We start from the raw sequence: 18594 nt of genomic DNA on the forward strand, positions 1-18594 counted from the left end.
AGACTTATCCACAGAGACCTGGCAGGCCAGAAAGAGCTGGCATGATATATTCAGAGTACTAAATGAGAAAAACATGCAGCCAAATACTATATCCAGCTAGGCTATCATTGAAAATAGAAGGAGAGATTAAAAGCTTCCAGGACAAGCAAAAACTGAAAGAATTTGCAAATACCAAACCAGCTCTACAGGAAATATTGAAAGGGGTCCTCTAAGCAAAGAGAGACCCTAAAAGTAGTAGATCAGAAAGAAACAGAGACAATATACAATAACAGTCACCTTACAGGCAATACAATGGCACTAAATTCATATCTCTCAATACTTACCCTGAATGTTAATGGGCTAAATGCCCCAATCAAAAGGCACAGGGTATCAGAATGGATAAAAAAACAAAACCCATCTATATGTTGCCTACAAGAAACTCATCTTAAACCCGAAGACACCTCCAGGTTTAAAGTGAGGGGGTGGAAAAGAATTTACCATGCTAATGAACATCAGAAGAAAGCAGGAGTGGCAATCCGTATATCAGATCAATTAGATTTTAAGCCAAAGACTATAATAAGAGATGAGGAAGGACACTATATCATACTCAAAGGAACTGTCCAACAAGAAGATCTAACAATTTTAAATATCTATGCCCCTAACGTGGGAGCAGCCAACTATATAAACCAATTAATAACAAAATCAAAGAAACACATCGACAAGAATACAATAATAGTAGGGGATTTTAACACTCCCCTCACTGAAATGGACAGATCATCCAAGCAAAAGATCAACAAGGAAATCAAGGCCTTAAATGACACACTGGACCAGATGGACATCACAGATATATTCAGAACATTTCATCCCAAAGCAACAGAATACACATTCTTCTCTAGTGCACATGGAACATTCTTCAGAATAGATCCCATTCTTGGTCCTAAATCAAGTCTCAACCAGTATCAAAAGATTGGGATCATTCCCTGCATATTTTCAGACCACAATGCTCTAACGCTAGAACTCAATAACAAGAGGAAATTTGGAAAGAACCCAAATACATGGAGACAAAACAGCATCCTTCTAAAGAATGAATGGGTCAACCAGGAAATTAAAGAAGAATTGAAAAAATTTATGGAAACAAATGATAATGAAAACACAACGGTTCAGAATCTGTGGGACACAACAAAGGCAGTCCTGAGAGGAAAATATATAGCGGTACAAGCCTTTCTCAAGAAACAAGAAAGGTCTCAGGTACACAACCTAACCCTACACCTAAAGGAGCTGGAGAAAGAACAAGAAAGAAACCCTAAACCCAGCAGGAGAAGAGAAATCATAAAGATTAGAGCAGAAATCAATGAAATAGAAACCAAAAAACAATAGAACAAATCAACGAAAGTAGGAGCTGGTTCTTTGAAAGAATTAATAAGATTGATAAACCCCTGGCCAGACTTATCAAAAAGAAAAGAGAAAGGACCCAAATAAATAAAATCATGAATGAAAGAGGAGAGATCACAACGAACACCAAAGAAATACAGACAATTATAAGAACATACTATGAGCAACTCTACGCCAACAAATTTGACAATCTGGAAGAAATGGATGCATTCCTAGAGACATATAAACTACCACAACTGAACCAGGAAGAAATAGAAATCCTGAACAGACCCATAACCAGTAAGGAGATTGAAACAGTCATCAGAAATCTCCAAACAAACAAAAGCCCAGGGCCAGCCGGCTTCCTGGGGGAATTCTACCAAACATTTAAAGAAGAACTAATTCCTATTCTCCTGAAACTGTTCCAAAAAATAGAAATAGAAGGAAAACTTCCAAACTCATTTTATGAGGCCAGCATCACCTTGATCCCAAAACCGGACAAGGATCCCAACAAAAAAGAGAACTACAGACCAATATCCTTGATGAACACAGATGCCAAAATTCTCGCCAAAATACTAGCCAATAGGATTCAACAGTACATTAAAAGGATTATCCACCACGACCAAGTGGGATTTATTCCAGGGCTGCAAGGTTGGTTCAACATCCGCAAATCAATCAATGTGATACAACACATTAATAAAAGAAAGAACAAGAACCATATGATACTCTCCATAGATGCTGAAAAAGCATTTGACAAAGTACAGCATCCCTTCCTGATCAAAACTCTTCAAAGTGTAGGGATAGACGGCACATACCTCAATATTATCAAAGCCATCTATGAAAAACCCACTGCAAATATCATTCTCAATGGAGAAAAACTGAAAGCTTTTCCGCTAAGGTCAGGAACACGGCAGGGATGTCCGTTATCACCACTGCTATTCAACATAGTACTAGAAGTCCTAGCCTCAGCAATCAGACAACAAAAGGAAATTAAAGGCATCCAAATCGGCAAAGAAGAAGTCAAACTATCACTCTTTGCAGATGATATGATACTTTATGTGGAAAACCCAAAAGACTGCACTCCAAAACTGCTAGAACTTGTACAGGAATTCAGTAAAGTGTCAGGATATAAAATCAATGCACAGAAATCAGTTGCATTTCTCTACACCAACAACAAGACAGAAGAAAGAGAAATTAAGGAGTCCATCCCATTTACAATTGCACCCAAAACTATAAGATACCTAGGAATAAACCTAACCAAAGAGACTAAGAATCTATACTCAGAAAACTATAAAGTACTCATGAAAGAAGTTGAGGAAGACACAAAGAAATGGAAAAATGTTCCATGCTCCTGGATTGGAAGAATAAATATTGTGAAAATGTCTATGCTACCTAAAGCAATCTACACATTTAATGCAATTCCTATCAAAGTACCATCCATTTTTTTCAAAGACATGGAACAAATAATCCTAAAATTTATATGGAACCAGAAAAGACCTCGAATAGCCAAAGAATATTGAAAAAGCCAAAGTTGGTGGCATCACAATTCCGGACTTCAAGCTCTATTACAAAGCTGTCATCATCAAGACAGCATGGTACTGGCACAAAAACAGACACATAGATCAATGGAACAGAATAGAGAGCCCAGAAATGGACCCTCAACTCTATGGTCAACTCATCTTCAATAAAGCAGGAAAGAATGTCCAATGGAAAAAAGACAGCCTCTTCAATAAATGGTGTTGGGAAAATTGGACAGCCACATGCAGAAAAATGAAATTGGATCATTTCCTTACACCACACACGAAAATAGACTCAAAATGGATGAAGGATCTCAATGTGAGAAAGGAATCCATCAAAATCCTCGAGGAGAACACAGGCAGCAACCTCTTCGACCTCAGCCGCAGCAACATCTTCCTAGGAACATCACCAAAGGCAAGGGAAGCAAGGGCAAAAATGAACTTTTGGGATTTTATCAAGATCAAAAGCTTTTGCACAGCAAAGGAAACAGTGAACAAAACCAAAAGACAACTGACAGAATGGGAGAAGATATTTGCAAATGACATATCAGATAAAGGGCTAGTGTCCAAAATCTATAAAGAACTTAGCAAACTCAACACCCAAAGAACAAATAATCCAATCAAGAAATGGGCAGAGGACATGAACAGACATTTCTGCAAAGAAGACATCCAGATGGCCAACAGACACATGAAAAAGTGCTCCACATCCCTCGGCATCAGGGAAATACAAATCAAAACCACCATGAGATATCACCTCACACCAGTCAGAATGGCTAAAATTAACAAGTCAGGAAATGACAGATGCTGGCGAGGATGCGGAGAAAGGGGAACCCTCCTACACTGTTGGTGGGAATGCAAGCTGGTGCAACCACTCTGGAAAACAGCATGGAGGTTCCTCAAAATGTTGAAAATAGAACTACCCTATGACCCTGCAATTGCACTGCTGGGTATTTACCCTAAAGATACAAACGTAGTGATCCGAAGGGGCACGTGCACCCGAATGTTTATAGCAGCAATGTCTACAATAGCCAAACTATGGAAAGAACCTAGATGTCCATCTACAGATGAATGGATAAAGAAGATGTGGTATATATACACAATGGAATACTATGCACCCATCAAAAGAAATGAAATCTTGCCATTTGCAACGACGTGGATGGAACTAGAGGGTATCATGCTTAGTGAAATAAGTCAATCGGAGAAAGACAACTATCATATGATCTCCCTGATATGAGGGAGAGGAGATGCAACATTGGGGGGGTTGAGGGGGTAGGAGAAGAGTAAATGAAACAAGATGGGATTGGGAGGGAGACAAACCATAAGTGACTCTTAATCTCACAAAACAAACTGAGGGTTGATGGGGAGAGGGGGTTGGGAGAGGGGGGTGGGGTTATGGATATTGGGGAGGGTATGTGCTATGGTGAGTGCTGTGAAGTGTGTAAACCTGGCGATTCGCAGACCTGTACCCCTGGGGATAAAAATATATGTTTATAAAAAAAAAAGAAAAAAAAAAGAAAGGATGAATACCCAAGTTTTGTAGCAACATGGACGGGACTGGAAGAGATTATGCTGAGTGAAATAAGTCAAGCAGAGAGAGTCAATTATCATATGGTTTCACTTATTTGTGCAGCATAACAAATAGCATGGAGGACAAGGGGAGATGGAGAGGAGAAGGGAGTTGAGGGAAATTGGAAGGGGAGGTGAACCATGAGAGACTATGGACTCTGAAAAAACGATCTGAGAATTTTGAAGGGGTGGGGGGTGGGAGGTTGGGGGCACCAGGTGGTGGGTATTGTAGAGGGCACGGATTGCATGGAGCACTGGGTGTGGTGCAAAAATAATGAATACTGTTATGCTGAAAAAATAAAAAAATTAAAAAAAAAAAGGTGTGAACATTATCTCCTTATTTCCAAGAATTTTTACAAAGTGGTTGTATACATCAAACATCAGGGTATGAAGAGTCCTCATGGAGCCCATCCTTTGTAATAGTCTTTTATGGCCCAACATTTACTTTTCTTGCCAATCTTGTCGGTATAAAATGGCAGATCTTTCTGGTATTTAATTGGCATTTCCTTAGTCCTTCTGAGATGAAACTTTTTTTTTTTTTATTTTTTGGTCATTGAGGCTTCCTCTCTTGTGTTGAATTCTTTGTGTGTTTCCAACACATCCCGATCCATTTGATGGAGCTCTCTGTATATGGCTCAGGCTAGAAAAGGGAGGGAAGACGTATGCTGACAGCCTGTGCTCTTTTCTCCCCGAAGGCCCCGAAGAAGCAGGAAGTGGCCGCTATGGATCCCGTTATACGATCGACATGGGAGTCGATGAAGATGATGATGGATTTGAAAACTACCTAGATTTGGATGTCTCCTTTGAGGAGGTAACCAAATCTCCGCTCGTAAAACCTGGGTGTTCTTGTTCTCATGCTCAACAAGGCAATTTAACCAATGGACCGTGAACATTTTACTTCAGACTTACTTAAATTGGCCCATTTGCTCTTAACACTTATTTATTTTCTCTATTAGGCTCAAGGTGCTCATAAATTCATAGTAACTAGGGACCGACCATGTGAATGTCCTATGGCCAGCCCCTGCCTGCTGACTTCACAATCTGGCAGAACCATATTTAGATTTCCCACCAAGTAGACATGTATAAAGTCAGGTATTAGAAGGAAATGAACAATTCCTTGACAAAGTAATAAATCTTTGTGATATTATAATAATAAAAATCATGTACTATCAGCTTTATCACTGATTTTCTAAATAGCATAGGGAAAGGTACTTAAAATCCTTGAGCCTCAAGTGCTTAACCATAAATGGGTTCTACATTCTAGGGTTTTGAGAAATAACAAAACTGACCATATTTTCAATTATTAGACATCAGCCATAAATAAGGCTATCTAAACACTGTGCTCTGTGTCAAACCTAAACCCTTTCTCTTCTCTGGCTTTAGGTGAAACCACTTCCTGCTCTCAAAAGAGGAAATAGGAAATATTTGGTGGAATCCAAGAAGGAACACAGGTCAAACCCAAAGACTGCTCCGAGGCTTGTCCCCCCTACTCTAGCATCTCTCCCAATGACTATGGTGGCTCCCCAGCCCACTCCAGCAGAGAGGAAAGGGAAGAAGGGCATGGCTATAATGCCAAGGCTCTTTGACATGTCTTGTGATGAAATGATCTGCTCTGCTGACAGCTTTTGTATCAATGACTACACCTGGGGGGGCTCACGGTGCCATTGCAACCTGGGCAAAGGTGGTGTGAGCTGCTCAGAAGGTAAGCCCTTGGTGGGAAGAAGAATGTGGTGGGGAGGTTGGCTCCAGTGGGACCCAGAAGGCAGTTTTGTGTGCCACACATGGTTCCTTCTAGCCCTTTTTTTTCCTGAGATAAGCACCTTGATTATGTCTTCATAATTAAGTTAGCTGTCCAGGAAAAACGTAAGGCCACTTCCATTGCTTCTAGTTGAAAAGCGCCCTGTTTCTATATGTGTTTCTACGTGTAGTATTTTTGGAGCAATTAATAAATAATCCTAACGACACCTTGGGGAGGCAGACTTTACTTGGATCACATCTCTACTGAAAAAGTGCTGCTGAAACATGGGCATGAAGTTAAGAAAGATGATAATTGAGCCAACTTATATCACACAAATATCCAGCTAGAAGGCAGGTGTCAGTGGTCTTGAAATTATTGATTTCTTTTTTAGGGTAGCAAGTTAATAATCTCTAGTTTTTCCCTAAGAATTTCAGAAGCTCAAAGTTCCCAAGAATCAGAATCATAGGTGTCAAAAGTAGAGAAGATAATAAGCTAGGTGTAACAGATTTGGGGGGTTTTCACTTAATGACCTCTAGGCAATGGCTTATATTGATTTTTGCCCTTGAACAAATAAGGAAATCATATAGTATGCTTTTATGTTGTCTTTTTCTCTTTTTAGATATTGTTATACAGTATCCTCAGTTCTTTGGCCACTCCTATGTAACTTTTGAGCCTCTGAAGAACTCCTATCAGGCGTTTCAAATTACTCTTGAATTTAGGGTAAGAAGGATTAGTTGTTTGATGAATGCCTATTGGACGGACATCTTAGCTGGGCATTGGGCCCTATCAAGTGGGGTGAGCTGGCAGTGCGAGAAGTGTGGAGGTATATAGCAAAAGTAAATACGACACAGAGTCTGTCCTTAAACACATTCACCGGGTAGCAAGAACGATGGGCACATTCATACGTTCAAGGGTGCAGTGAGCGGAGGGTGGGTTCTGTGTGTTACTTAACTACAGAAGTGGCTGGCTGGCCAGTGAGAGCGTGTAGATCCCAGCCCTGTGGCTCATCATGGTGACTCTTCACAGACTGGGATCTCAGAGTCATAACGAATTCCCCATTCCAAAATCCCTTGTAAAGGGAGCTCACATGTCTGCCGTCCTTGCTATGACTGTAATTGAATGCATAGAAACACTGCTCTATACACAGTCATTGCACGTAGTGAGAGCCCAATGGATGCTCTCTGACCTGAATCAACAACAAATCAGATCTCAGTGCAGGACTTCAGCTTAGAGTTACTCTTTTGGGCATCTCAGCACAGCAAGGGTTGGTGATCTGGAAACAAGTCCCCTTTGAGGTCACGGTCACAGTGTTGAGTGTCCAAAAGATGATCTGTCCCGGTCTAGGGCAGCCAACAAGGGTAAAAACAACCTAGTCTAGCAGCAGGGCAGATTTTATCAGCCTGTTCCCCTAACAGAAGGAAAGAAGCAAATGCGCACCCTTCTCCAGAGGGAGGGAAGTAAAAAGGAGTTCTTTAAAAAAAAAAAAAAAAAAAAAAAAGAATGTTCTTTGGTGGAAATAGAATTTGATGGACATACAAACAGCCTCTCTGCCCATAGTCTCTGTGCACATGGTTTTCCTGAGGCTCTGCTGGGGGACCCACCAAGCAAGGGGAGAGGAGGGCAGAGCCAGCTTTCCCCAAACTCGCTGCCATTCCTCACACCCTGTTTATATCGCTGCCGTTTGTTCACTGGAAAGGAGCAGAGACTTGGGACCTGGGAGTTCACTGGAGTCCGTGTGCTCACCCCTTTGTAAATAGGGCCACAGAGAGAACACTCAGGTTCTACAGTCATGAGTGTTTCCAGGTGGTGCTCATTGTTCGTGTGGCTTTTGTTTGTACACTAGGCAGAGGCGGAGGATGGCTTACTGCTCTACTGCGGGGAGAATGAACACGGGAGAGGCGATTTCATGTCTCTGGCCATCATCCGACGCTCACTCCAATTCAGGTAACTCCCACCAAAACCCCCCCACATTTGTTAATACCATCCTACATTATGTTTACATTTTTATAGTGTGAGTAAAATATAAATGGAATGGGTCCCTGCGGATAAAGGAACGATGTATATAAGGCGAGCCTGGAGAAATTTACTGAATAGTGGCATAGCAGGAACACAGGTCCACCTCGAAGCTTGAGTTCAGTCCGTTCATTCAACAGGATATTCTTCTGGAGCCCCTGCAGTATACCAGGCACGGTTGTAGGTCTGGTGACTGCAACAGTGAGCCCAAGCAATCCAGTCCCTTCGCTTCCCGAGCTCAAGTAGATGTGACGGAAAGGAGGCCAGGATCTTCTCGTCTCCTGTGGCAAATACGACTGATGGCCACAGAGAGCAGATAGGAGCCTACAGCCTCCTGAGGGTTCCCAGAGGCTCAAAGCCCATCCTTGGCTCAGCATCCCCCCAACCCCCGCCCCGGGGCTGCAGACTGGCACTCCTCCTCAGCCCTGGTCATTTCAGGGTGAGGGGTTTTCTGGGGCCAAGTTTTGTGGAGGTGCGAGGGTTTGAACCACCCTCATGGGGGTGTACACAGCAGCTATCTGAGAATGACCAAGGAGGATCAGCCTTGTCCTTGTCCCTAGTGCACTGGTTAAGGTCCTGATGGCACCATTCCTCTGCTGCCTGACCTTCAGCAAGTGACTTAACCTCTCTGAGCCCGCATTTCCTCCTAGGACTCTTGTGAGGACGAAATGAATGAATACACAAAAGTGCTCAGAGCAGTGCCTGGCTCATAGCAAGCACTCCAGAAGCATCTGCCGTTATTGTCTTTCAATTATTTCAGCCCCCAAATTACTTTAGGTTAAGCTGGAGAAGACGGTGGAACATCCCACTTGGGGAAGACAGCAGTCCGCCATTGCTTTGACTTGTGGGGGTCCGAGGCTGGGCCACGGTCCAGACAGCGGTTCTCACACTCACACACACACTAACGCTCGGAGGATGTGTAGCACTGGCAGGAGTTTATGGCAGCCGCCCTCCAACTCTGCATCTCCTGATTCCGCTGCCCCCTCTAGATAAGCCTACTCGGCCATGAGTCTCCACCCCATTCCTCTGCACCGAGGATCATCAAGGAGACGCAGGGAATCCATAAGAAGTAGCTGCGGTTAGTGCAAGTCCTGAGAAGGATGATGCTGGTCACGTGTCCTTCCCCACTGGCCATCTCGGGACCCACGGGGAAGTGGCATGGTGGCCGTCTGGAAATTGACGGGAAAGGGTCAGAATTCTAGACGTCAGGCACAGTGACTAGAGGGTGCCCTGCGCCATAGGGAAGTTGGAGAAAGAAAACAAAAACAAGAATAAAGCAATTGTCTGAGAATGTTCCCCCTCCGCCCACACCCCCCCCCCAGCAAAGCTGGGGCCTCCTATGGAAACGGCGCTGCCTTTGGGCACAGCTGAACACAGATGGCAGCGCTGGCCGGCTTGCCAAGATGAGTGTGAAGACATGATGAGTGTGTGTTTTTTACATTTTATTAATATCACCGAGCCCATCATCTGGGAGTTGGGGAAAGTCCCCAGAGAAATACCTGGAAGCAGAATGACTCAAGTTCTAGTTCGCCGTACCTTGGATCCACTTGAAGCATCTGGCAGTCACTGGAGGCGGGAGGGAGGTCTTAGTTGCCCATCCTTTTCAAAGCTGCAGAGAAAATCAGGCTGGAGAAGGCCCCACATTTGAAGGGTCTGTGGACAGATTAAAGATGGCTGGACTGAGACTGGCCCAGAGAGCAGGCAAAGTGTAGCTCTTCCGTGTGGAGATTGAAGCAGTTCTTGATACTCATAAACCTATGCGAACAGGTTGACTCTCAAAGAAGCCATCACCCCGCAAATGCTGTTGGGGGAGGTGGTCAGAACACCTAATGAGCTGGTTGAGCAGAGGGCCTTTTCCTCCTTTTCCTTCCCACAGGTTTAACTGTGGAACCGGGGTTGCTGTCATTATAAGTGAAAGCAAAATCAAACTAGGGGCCTGGCACACGGTCACGCTCTACAGAGATGGGCTGAAAGGGCTACTGCAGGTGAACAACGGCACCCCGGTGTCTGGCCAGTCCCAGGTGAGTGTGAGCGCCCTCCATTAGATCCCTGCTTCCTCCCGCCCCCACCTTCCACCCCCCTCCCTGCTGAGAGCTGAGGCAGACATGGCAGGACGCAGGCTCAGGGCACTCATCCATCCCACATCTATTGAGGAGAAGAGTTGAATTTGCAAGCATCATCACTGTGGGGGTGCAGGAACACACAGTTGGCCTTGTGCTCAGGGCCGTGTCCTCTTTCCACAAGGACATCAAAGCAAGGGGAGAAGAAGGCCCATATCAGAAGAATAGAAGCCATTATTAGTGCCAAACACAAAGCTTGCTTTTAAGGCAAGGGTGTTGCCATGTGGCTTTAGAAAACAGTCCTGAAAAGTTCCCTTGGTTGAATCTGCAGGAATGATCCTTTCATCTACCACGTGGGGGCGGGGGGATGATTACAGGAAGTGGTCAAACAATTTAACTGTTGGGCTATGCTGTAAATCACCTAGGTATTCACATGTTGGTCATGCTCTGGGCAATTTTAGAGCCCTGTTTAGAATAAACGGTTTGGATTAGCAAGCGGCCAAGGGACCGAGGCTGTAATTATAATCAGGCAGGTGTCTGTATTCTCTGAGGAAAAATGTAGCAAGAAAGCCTTTGTGTATATGTGTGTGGTTTCCTCCCTGCCTGGACTTTTCCCTATTTTTTACTGGCAAGACATGTTATATAAAGGGCCATGCCTTGCTGATTCCCATTAATTTGGACCCCCGTGGTTCCAAAGGAAGAAGAATCCAATTGAGTGACTATGAATCCAGTAAGGTCGCTTAGGCATATATGCATGTTATTTCTAAGGGAAAAAAGACAAGATAAATGAACTACAGAATCATATACATGCCAGGACAACAGCCCTAATATGATTACAATTAAGTCTGATAGGAATAAAGAAGCTTTGAACTTGGGTCCCAAATACTAACTGTGAAAATAGGATGGAGAAGCTGTAATAGAAGCAATACATGTGAAAATATGTCTTACAGTTTAAAGCAAGGAAATTCAATAAAGGTTAATAAACAGAACCATGTACTAACAACAAGCTCAAGAAATGATAAGTCACATTAATAGAGACATAACATCCAGAAAAATGGAGGTGATAGTCCTTTTATATTCTAGGAGCTATGTATATAGCCTCCAGTGCTCTAGTGGTAACTCAGATCCTCTAAGAGGCTTGCATTCAGATCTGTGATTGCACTCTAGGAGGACCACAGTCGAATTGGAGCATGTTTAACAACAGTCATTGAAACAGGAAACTGACCTAAAATCCTTAGAATGATCAAGGGAAGGAGCATTGTTTACTTTGGAGAGAAGAAGATGAAGGTGTGGATGGTGCCTTTTCATCATAGAGGGAGAGTTTGGGGGAAGAAGGACTTACTCTGTGGACCCCCAAGGTGAAGTGGGATGGGGAGATCCTAAGGAAGTGATTTTAACTCCAATTAATCATACAAAGGTATATAGAAGTGCAACAGATGATCTCAGAGACTGTTCCCTGTCCTTGGGGGTGTGCAGAAAATACGTTACCAAAACCTTTTGGTAGGGACACACAAGGGCTCCAGGAGTCAATGGGAGATTGGACTATATGAGTTTCCATATCTTTTCTAATACTGTGGATCTATAATTGTAATGAATATAAGAATTAATTGCAAGAAGCATTTAATTTTATGGCTACTCAGGGCCATGTTTGCCTCTACTACCAGGATTTGCTAGCAAGTTGAATAAGCAGAACAATTGTCGAATGTTTGGTAAACTGTCTTGGGAGATAGTGACTCTGTCTTTTTTTTTTTTTTTAATTACTTATTTGTCAGAGTGAAAGGGAGAGAGAGACAGAGAACACGCACAAGCAGGGGGAGCTGCAGACAGAGGGAGAAGCAGATTCTGCACGTAGCAAGGAGCCTGATGCATGCCTTGATCCCAGGACCCTGGGATCATGACCTGAACTGAAGGCAGCTGCTTAACTCACTGAGCCACCCAGGTGCCCCGTGACTCTGTCTTAAATCAGGGTTTACAAAGTTCTTCTTCAGGGTCTGGCTTCAGCCTGATTCCGTAGGGGAGCTCTGTAGTATAAGTTACACCTCAGAGTGATCCCAACCCAAAGCAAGGGAATTGGACTTTCACACTTTGGCACCCATCAAAAACTGTTAAGTGCCGTGCTGGGTATAGGCTAACTCCAGGGCACTTCCAATTCTCTGATAGCAGGCAAAGCAGGCTCCAGAACCCAAAGCAACCCTCATCAGAGGAAGGTAAAGGCCAACTTTTATCAGACTATTGTCTAGGATGTTGTGAGGGAGGCTCAGAGGAACCACTCACCCTACAATGCATGGAATGTTCCAGAAAAGGAAAAAGAAAAAGATTGAGTTGTCAGGCCCCTGCTGTGATCCTGGAGCAAGGAACAGAGTGAAAATGGGATCCAGAGTGAATTCTGAGGATCTTAATGAAATAAGCCCACAGGGCACTCAATTCATCTAACAAAAGCAGTGTGCCCAGTGGCGGGCAAACAATCCTTAAAATTCTCTGTAAGTACTTTAAAGTGGCCTAGCTCATATTCAGTACACTAGTTATAAATCATTCTTATCTATTCATTAGAAAAGATAAAGTAATGATTTAGATGTTCTATTTGTTGGCAACAAAAGTCTAAAAAGATAAAGATTTTCTTTATTTCAGTGGCTTATATTCTGGGCTTTTTACAAATTCTGGCAACATGATTTTCCCAGCCCCCTTTAATCCAAATGAATAAGATATTTCTTTAATATATAAAAACAACAACAACAACAAAAAAAAAACAAATGGCAAAGGGTACCTTAATTTTGTCCTACCTAATGTTCAGGTCAGTATTTTATAACCTCAAAGTCTACAATCCAGATTGTGGTTTTCTCTAAGATTAGAAATGTCCCCACCTACTTAGAGATATACACATACACAAAAGTTGTATCCGTGAGCAAATTTCAAAATATTTTGCAACACAATCTGAGTGGCAATCCTGCCCTCTTCCCCGCCACACACTTTTCTTGCAGGACATAGTATATGGCAGACTATGAGAGTAAAAGCTAAGTGTTAGCCCACATATACGCAAAATTAGCATTATCACCTTTTGAGACACGCAAGAACCCTATGATTCATCTAAGGTACACAGTAAGTTGGTGTCAGGACTGGAAAGAGAAAGTTTTTTTTGGATGTCCAGCATGGTGCCCTGCCTGTTGGGTTACTCTTGGCTCTGACCCACCTTCCCTTCCCTTCCTTTCCCTTCTCTTCCCTTCCCTTCCCTTCCCTTTCCTTCCCTTCCCTTCCCTTCCCTTCCAGGCATTCCAAAACCCCTTCTCAAAACACAGCCCTCGGAGGAGCTCACTAGGTTTCCTATAGTAACCATGGGTTTAATTTTCCAGGCAATGTTGTAAACATAAACACAGATGGAAGAAAGCAGTGGGGCTGTAAACTACCTCTTAACCATGCCCCTCATTAAAATCTGTTGTGTTTTGGCTTTCGATTTTGGTCAGTGAGTTACAGTGTTCATCTTTCTTAAAGGGCCAGTACAGTAAAATTACCTTCCGGACACCCCTCTATCTTGGTGGGGCTCCCAGCGCATACTGGTTGGTCAGAGCAACAGGAACAAACAGAGGCTTTCAAGGCTGTGTACAATCGCTCACTGTTAATGGGAGGAGAGTCGACATGAGGCCCTGGCCCCTAGGGAAGGCACTCAGTGGAGCTGACGTGGGTAAGTGGTTGCCCAGTGGGCCTGGGTGCTCTTCTGGGATTGCCCTTCTGGTGTGGGCCAGGGAGGTGAGCAGTTTAATGGACTGCAACCGTAGGCACCTGGTTAGCCCAGAGGTGGGCCCAAGGGGTGAGGTTGGTGCTTTGCAGACATGATGACCTGAGCCTGACCAGCAAGGTGTGGTAAACAATATGGCACACCCAACCCTTGGCTGTGTCCTGCTGCCCTTGGCCTTCTCCATGAAGCCTGGCATCAAGCAGTTTATCCCTTTCACCCTTCCTCCTCAGTCCAGTGGAAAAGCCAACACAATAATGCAAGAAGAACTTTCATAAGCCCTCTGCTTCCAGAGAAATGACGAAATTCTAATTCTTGACCACTGTGTCCAGCACTTTCTTATCTGCCTTAACTCCTCACACTAGCTCTACAAGGTAGCCATTGTTACTATTATGCCTATTTTATGATTTATATTTTTACTTTACTTTTAAAGATTTTATTTATTTATTTGAAAAAAAGAGAGACAGAGATAGTGACAGAGAGCACAAGCAGGGAAGAGAGGGAGAAGCAGGCTCCCTACTGAGCAGGGCGCCTGATGTGGGACTCCATCCCATGACCCTGGGATCATGACCTAAGCCGAAGGCAGATGCTCAACCAATTGAGCCACCCAGGCACCCCTGTTGTGCCTATTTTATACATGAGGAAACTGGGGCTGAAAGTCAAATAAAACTTATCCAAAAGAGCAGGCAGAGGTAGGACTGACTTTTTTTTTCTATTTTCTTTTTTTTATTAAGACTATTTTTACAGCATTTTAAGGTTCACACAAAAAAGTGAGGGGCAGGTACAGAGATTTCCCTTATACCACCCACCCCCACCTGCATGGCCTCCCCCATGACCACCATGCCCCTGGTTACACGTGGTGAGCACACACTGACACATCAGTATCACCCAAAGTCTGTAGTTCATGTTGTGGTTCACTCGTGGCATTGTGTGTTCTGCGGGTTTGGACAAATGTTTAACGTAATACCACCATTCTGGTGCCATACAGAGCATTTCTGCTGTTCTAAAAGCCCTCTGTGCTCTGCTCATTTATCTCTCTCCTCTCATCCCCAACCTCTGGCAACCACTGATTTTTTTTTTTCCCATTCTCTATGATTTTGCCTTTTCCAGAATGTCACATAGTTGGAGTCCTATTGTAACTAGCTTTCTCAGATTGGCGTCTTTTGGTTAGTGATACACATCCAAGTTTCATTCGTGCCTTTTCTTTTTTTTTTTTTTTAAGATTTTATTTATTTATTTGACAGACAGAGATCACAAGCAGGCAGAGAGGCAGGCAGAGGTGGTGGAGGGGGAGCAGGCTCCCCACTGAGCAGAGAGCCCGATGTGGGGCTCTATCCCAGGACCCTGGGATCATGACCTGAGCCGAAGGCAGAGGCTTTAACCCACTGAGCCACCCAGGCACCTGTCATTCATGCCTTTTCCTGGCTTGATGGCTCATTTTTTTTTTTGGTGCTGGGTGACATTTCATTGTCTATATGTACTACGGTCATGTCTGTCCTGCTCACTGAAGGGCATCTCGGTTGCCTCTGTGTTTTGGCAATTATGAATAAAACTGCTCTAAACATCAGTGTGAAGGTTTCTTGGGTGGACATAAACTTTCAACTTTTTGAGGTAAATACCAAAAGGAGTGTGATTGTTGGGTCACGTACTAAGAATATGTTTAGTTTTGTGAGAAGCTGCCAGACTGTCTTCCAGGGTAGCTGTCCCATTTTGCATTCCCACCTGGAAAGTTTGAGAGTTCCTGTGGCTCCACAGTTTTGTTAGCGTTTGATGTTGTCAGAGTTCCAGATTATAACTGATGTGTGGTGGTATCTTGTGATTTGCATTTTCTTGATGACCTATCACGTGGGGTATCTTTTCATATGTTTATTTATCACCTGTATATCTTCTTTGGTGAGGTGTCTGTTAAGGTCTTTAGCCCATTTTTTTAAAAATCAGATTTTTTTTTATGGTTGAACTTTAAGACTTTTTTTTTTTAAATGAATTTTGGACTACAGTCCTTTTTCAGATATGTCTTTTGCAAATATTTTCTCCCAGTCCGTGGCTTATCCTCTCATTCTCTTGTCACTGCCTTTCATGGATTAGAAATATTTAATTTCAGTGAAATTGAGTTTATTGGTTACTTCTTTCAAGGGTTATAACTTTGGTGTTGTCTCTAAAAAGTCATTGCCTTACCCAAGGTCATCTAGGTTTTGTCAACACTACTTTCTAGAAGTTTCACAGTCTTGTGTTTTACATTTAGGTCTGTGATCTCTTTGAGTTAATTTTTGTGAAGGGTGTAAGGTCTCTGTCTAGATTATTACCTTTTTTTTTTTTGCATGCAGATGTCCAATTGTTTCAGCATGATTTTTTGAAAAGACTAGGATTGTTTTTAAAGGAATAAGGATGTTTATTTCATCGCTGAGAGCAGATAGGTAATTCTAAATTTGGTTAACTTGGTGACTGTTTTAGTCTGCTAGGCCTGCTGTAACAAAATACCACAGACCAGGTAGCTTTAATAACATTGTTTTCTCACAGTTCTGGAAGCTGGAACTTCATGATGAAGGCACTGGCAGGTTTGGTTTCTCCCGAGACCTCCCTCCTCGGTTTGCATTTGGCAATCCTTCCTTCACCGTGTCCTCCTGTGGCCTTGGTCAGTGCCTATATCCCTGGTGTCTCTCCCTCTTCTTATAGGACACTGCTCAGATTGGATCACTAAGACTCCAAATCACCTTAATTACCTTCTCAAAGGCCCTGTCTCCAAATACAGTCACACTGGGAATTAGGGCTTCAACCTATGAATTTTTTTTGTAACTTCCTCATAAGATTACTTTGTCCAGATGAGTTGTGGTGCATATAAGTACTAAGAACAAAGCCTTGCACATAGCAAACATGTTGTAAATATTTCTTGCTATTAATATTATTATTAATATCCTGACTCCACCCAATAAGCAGGCTATAAGTTGTTTTTTCTCTCTTCATTGAACTAACAGGGAAACAGCCCTGAAAGACAGATCTGTAGCCTTCAGGCCGCGTGGTCATCTGATGGGTAGTTATGACATTGTGAAGTTGAGCAAGGACCAATTTCTGGCAGTACTTTAAATTCTCACACAGTGTGAAACCAACCTCTCCATTGAGCCGATGGCACCAGGCGGGCCCACCTTGCTGGCTCTGGGCTCCCCGGGAGCTACTATTGGATTCTTTGATGACTGTGAGCCTTATGATGAACCTTAACGGCAGACATCAGTCACATTGCCTTTTTTCATTTTCTTCCCATCTTTCACCCTGGCGTGCTGGAAAAGGGCTGCTTCCTCATACTCCATACTTGCTTTAGTCGGAGTTTGTCCTTCAGAAATTCAAGTTCTTTTAAGTGAAATGCAGTGCCACCATGGGGAAGGCTGGGCTCATACCAACAGCAGTGAATTTCTGGTGGGGATACAGGCTTCCAGAAGAAAGTAATGACAGTAGCAGACCCATGCTTCCTCTGTCTGGTACCTCTAAGTTGGCACTGCTATCTGCAACCCCAGCTTTTTCTCTGTTCCCCTCCCCCATCACCTCAGCCTGCCTCCGTGCCTCAGAGGGACCTTTCATTCCCCAAGCCCTCCCACCTCATCTCCTTCATTAGATTATCCCCAGTGACTGAACTCTTTAAACTCATGTTCTAGACTAGTCTGCAATCTCAGCAAATTTTGCATTCTCTGGCCTAGACTTTTCTTTTAGTATTTCTACCCAACTTCTCCAACCTAAACCAGCAGCACTCGTTTTTTCCAATCCTGTCGTGGATCTTCACACCCCACTGGGTCAGTGTGACAAAGTCAGCTTCCCAAGTTATTTGAGACTCCAGAGGTCCGAGGTGTCCATGGGTCTCCCCGTGGGCTTGCCAGTCTTTTAGTCATTCTTTCCCTCAAGATACTTGTTTAATGTCAGCCATGACTCTGTGTGCTGGGGATAAAGTAATGAACAAGAACCATAGGATCCGAGCTCAGCCCTCACGTAGCTGCCACAGGGAGAGACCAGATTGATCAAACAACCACACGAGTAAATGTAAAATGATGTTTGGCTGTAAGTGTTACAAAGGAGGAGTGATAACACACTTAATAGTGTGTAATAAGGGAATTGTATGAGCAGGAGGTCCAGGAAAGCTTTCTGAGGATATAATGCAAAGTTGCTATCTGAAGCATTTTTCTTTTAAAGCAGATAAGAGAGGGAAGAACATTCTGGGCAGAGGAAATGACTTGTCCCAGTGGGAGTACAAGGGGGAGGTGGGTACCGGGATGTAGTCTGTGTTTTGAAAAGATCGCTCTGGCCATGGACAGCTTATTGGAAGCAGTGTTCAAGATGCACGTTAAACTGGCAGGAAGGCGATGGCAGCGGTCCAGATCAGAGATAATGGCGATTTGCTCCAGGCCGGGGTGGTGGCAGAGGTGTAGACTAAGTTGACAGGTCTTCAGTAGGGGAGACAGGCCTCAGTTCTGGACTGGAGGACGAGGGGAGGAGGTTGCTCCCTGCCCATGGGTCCTTAAAGTCTTCTACCCTGTGATGTTCCACCTTCGCTTTTCTCCTCAGCGGCCTCATTTCTCTCTGGCCCTCACTTCATTGTCTTGCGTAAACACAAGCTGGCATCTAGTAGGTTCAGTGTCAACA

General features: G+C 43.6%; 1 protein-coding gene across 1 annotated transcript in view; it reads left to right on the plus strand.

Annotated features, from left to right (window-relative positions):
• The window catches only part of EGFLAM (EGF like, fibronectin type III and laminin G domains), a 200753-nt gene that overhangs the window by 144111 nt on the left and 38048 nt on the right, over window positions 1–18594 (plus strand). The window contains exons 8-13 of the mRNA XM_047729084.1: window positions 5129–5244; window positions 5817–6135; window positions 6791–6891; window positions 8015–8115; window positions 10061–10205; window positions 13731–13920. Of these exons, the coding sequence (XP_047585040.1) occupies window positions 5129–5244; window positions 5817–6135; window positions 6791–6891; window positions 8015–8115; window positions 10061–10205; window positions 13731–13920 (972 nt within the window). The remainder of the gene's footprint in view (window positions 1–5128; window positions 5245–5816; window positions 6136–6790; window positions 6892–8014; window positions 8116–10060; window positions 10206–13730; window positions 13921–18594) is intronic.

This window comes from Lutra lutra, chromosome 5 (assembly GCF_902655055.1).
Source record: "Lutra lutra chromosome 5, mLutLut1.2, whole genome shotgun sequence".
NCBI lineage: Eukaryota > Metazoa > Chordata > Mammalia > Carnivora > Mustelidae > Lutra > Lutra lutra.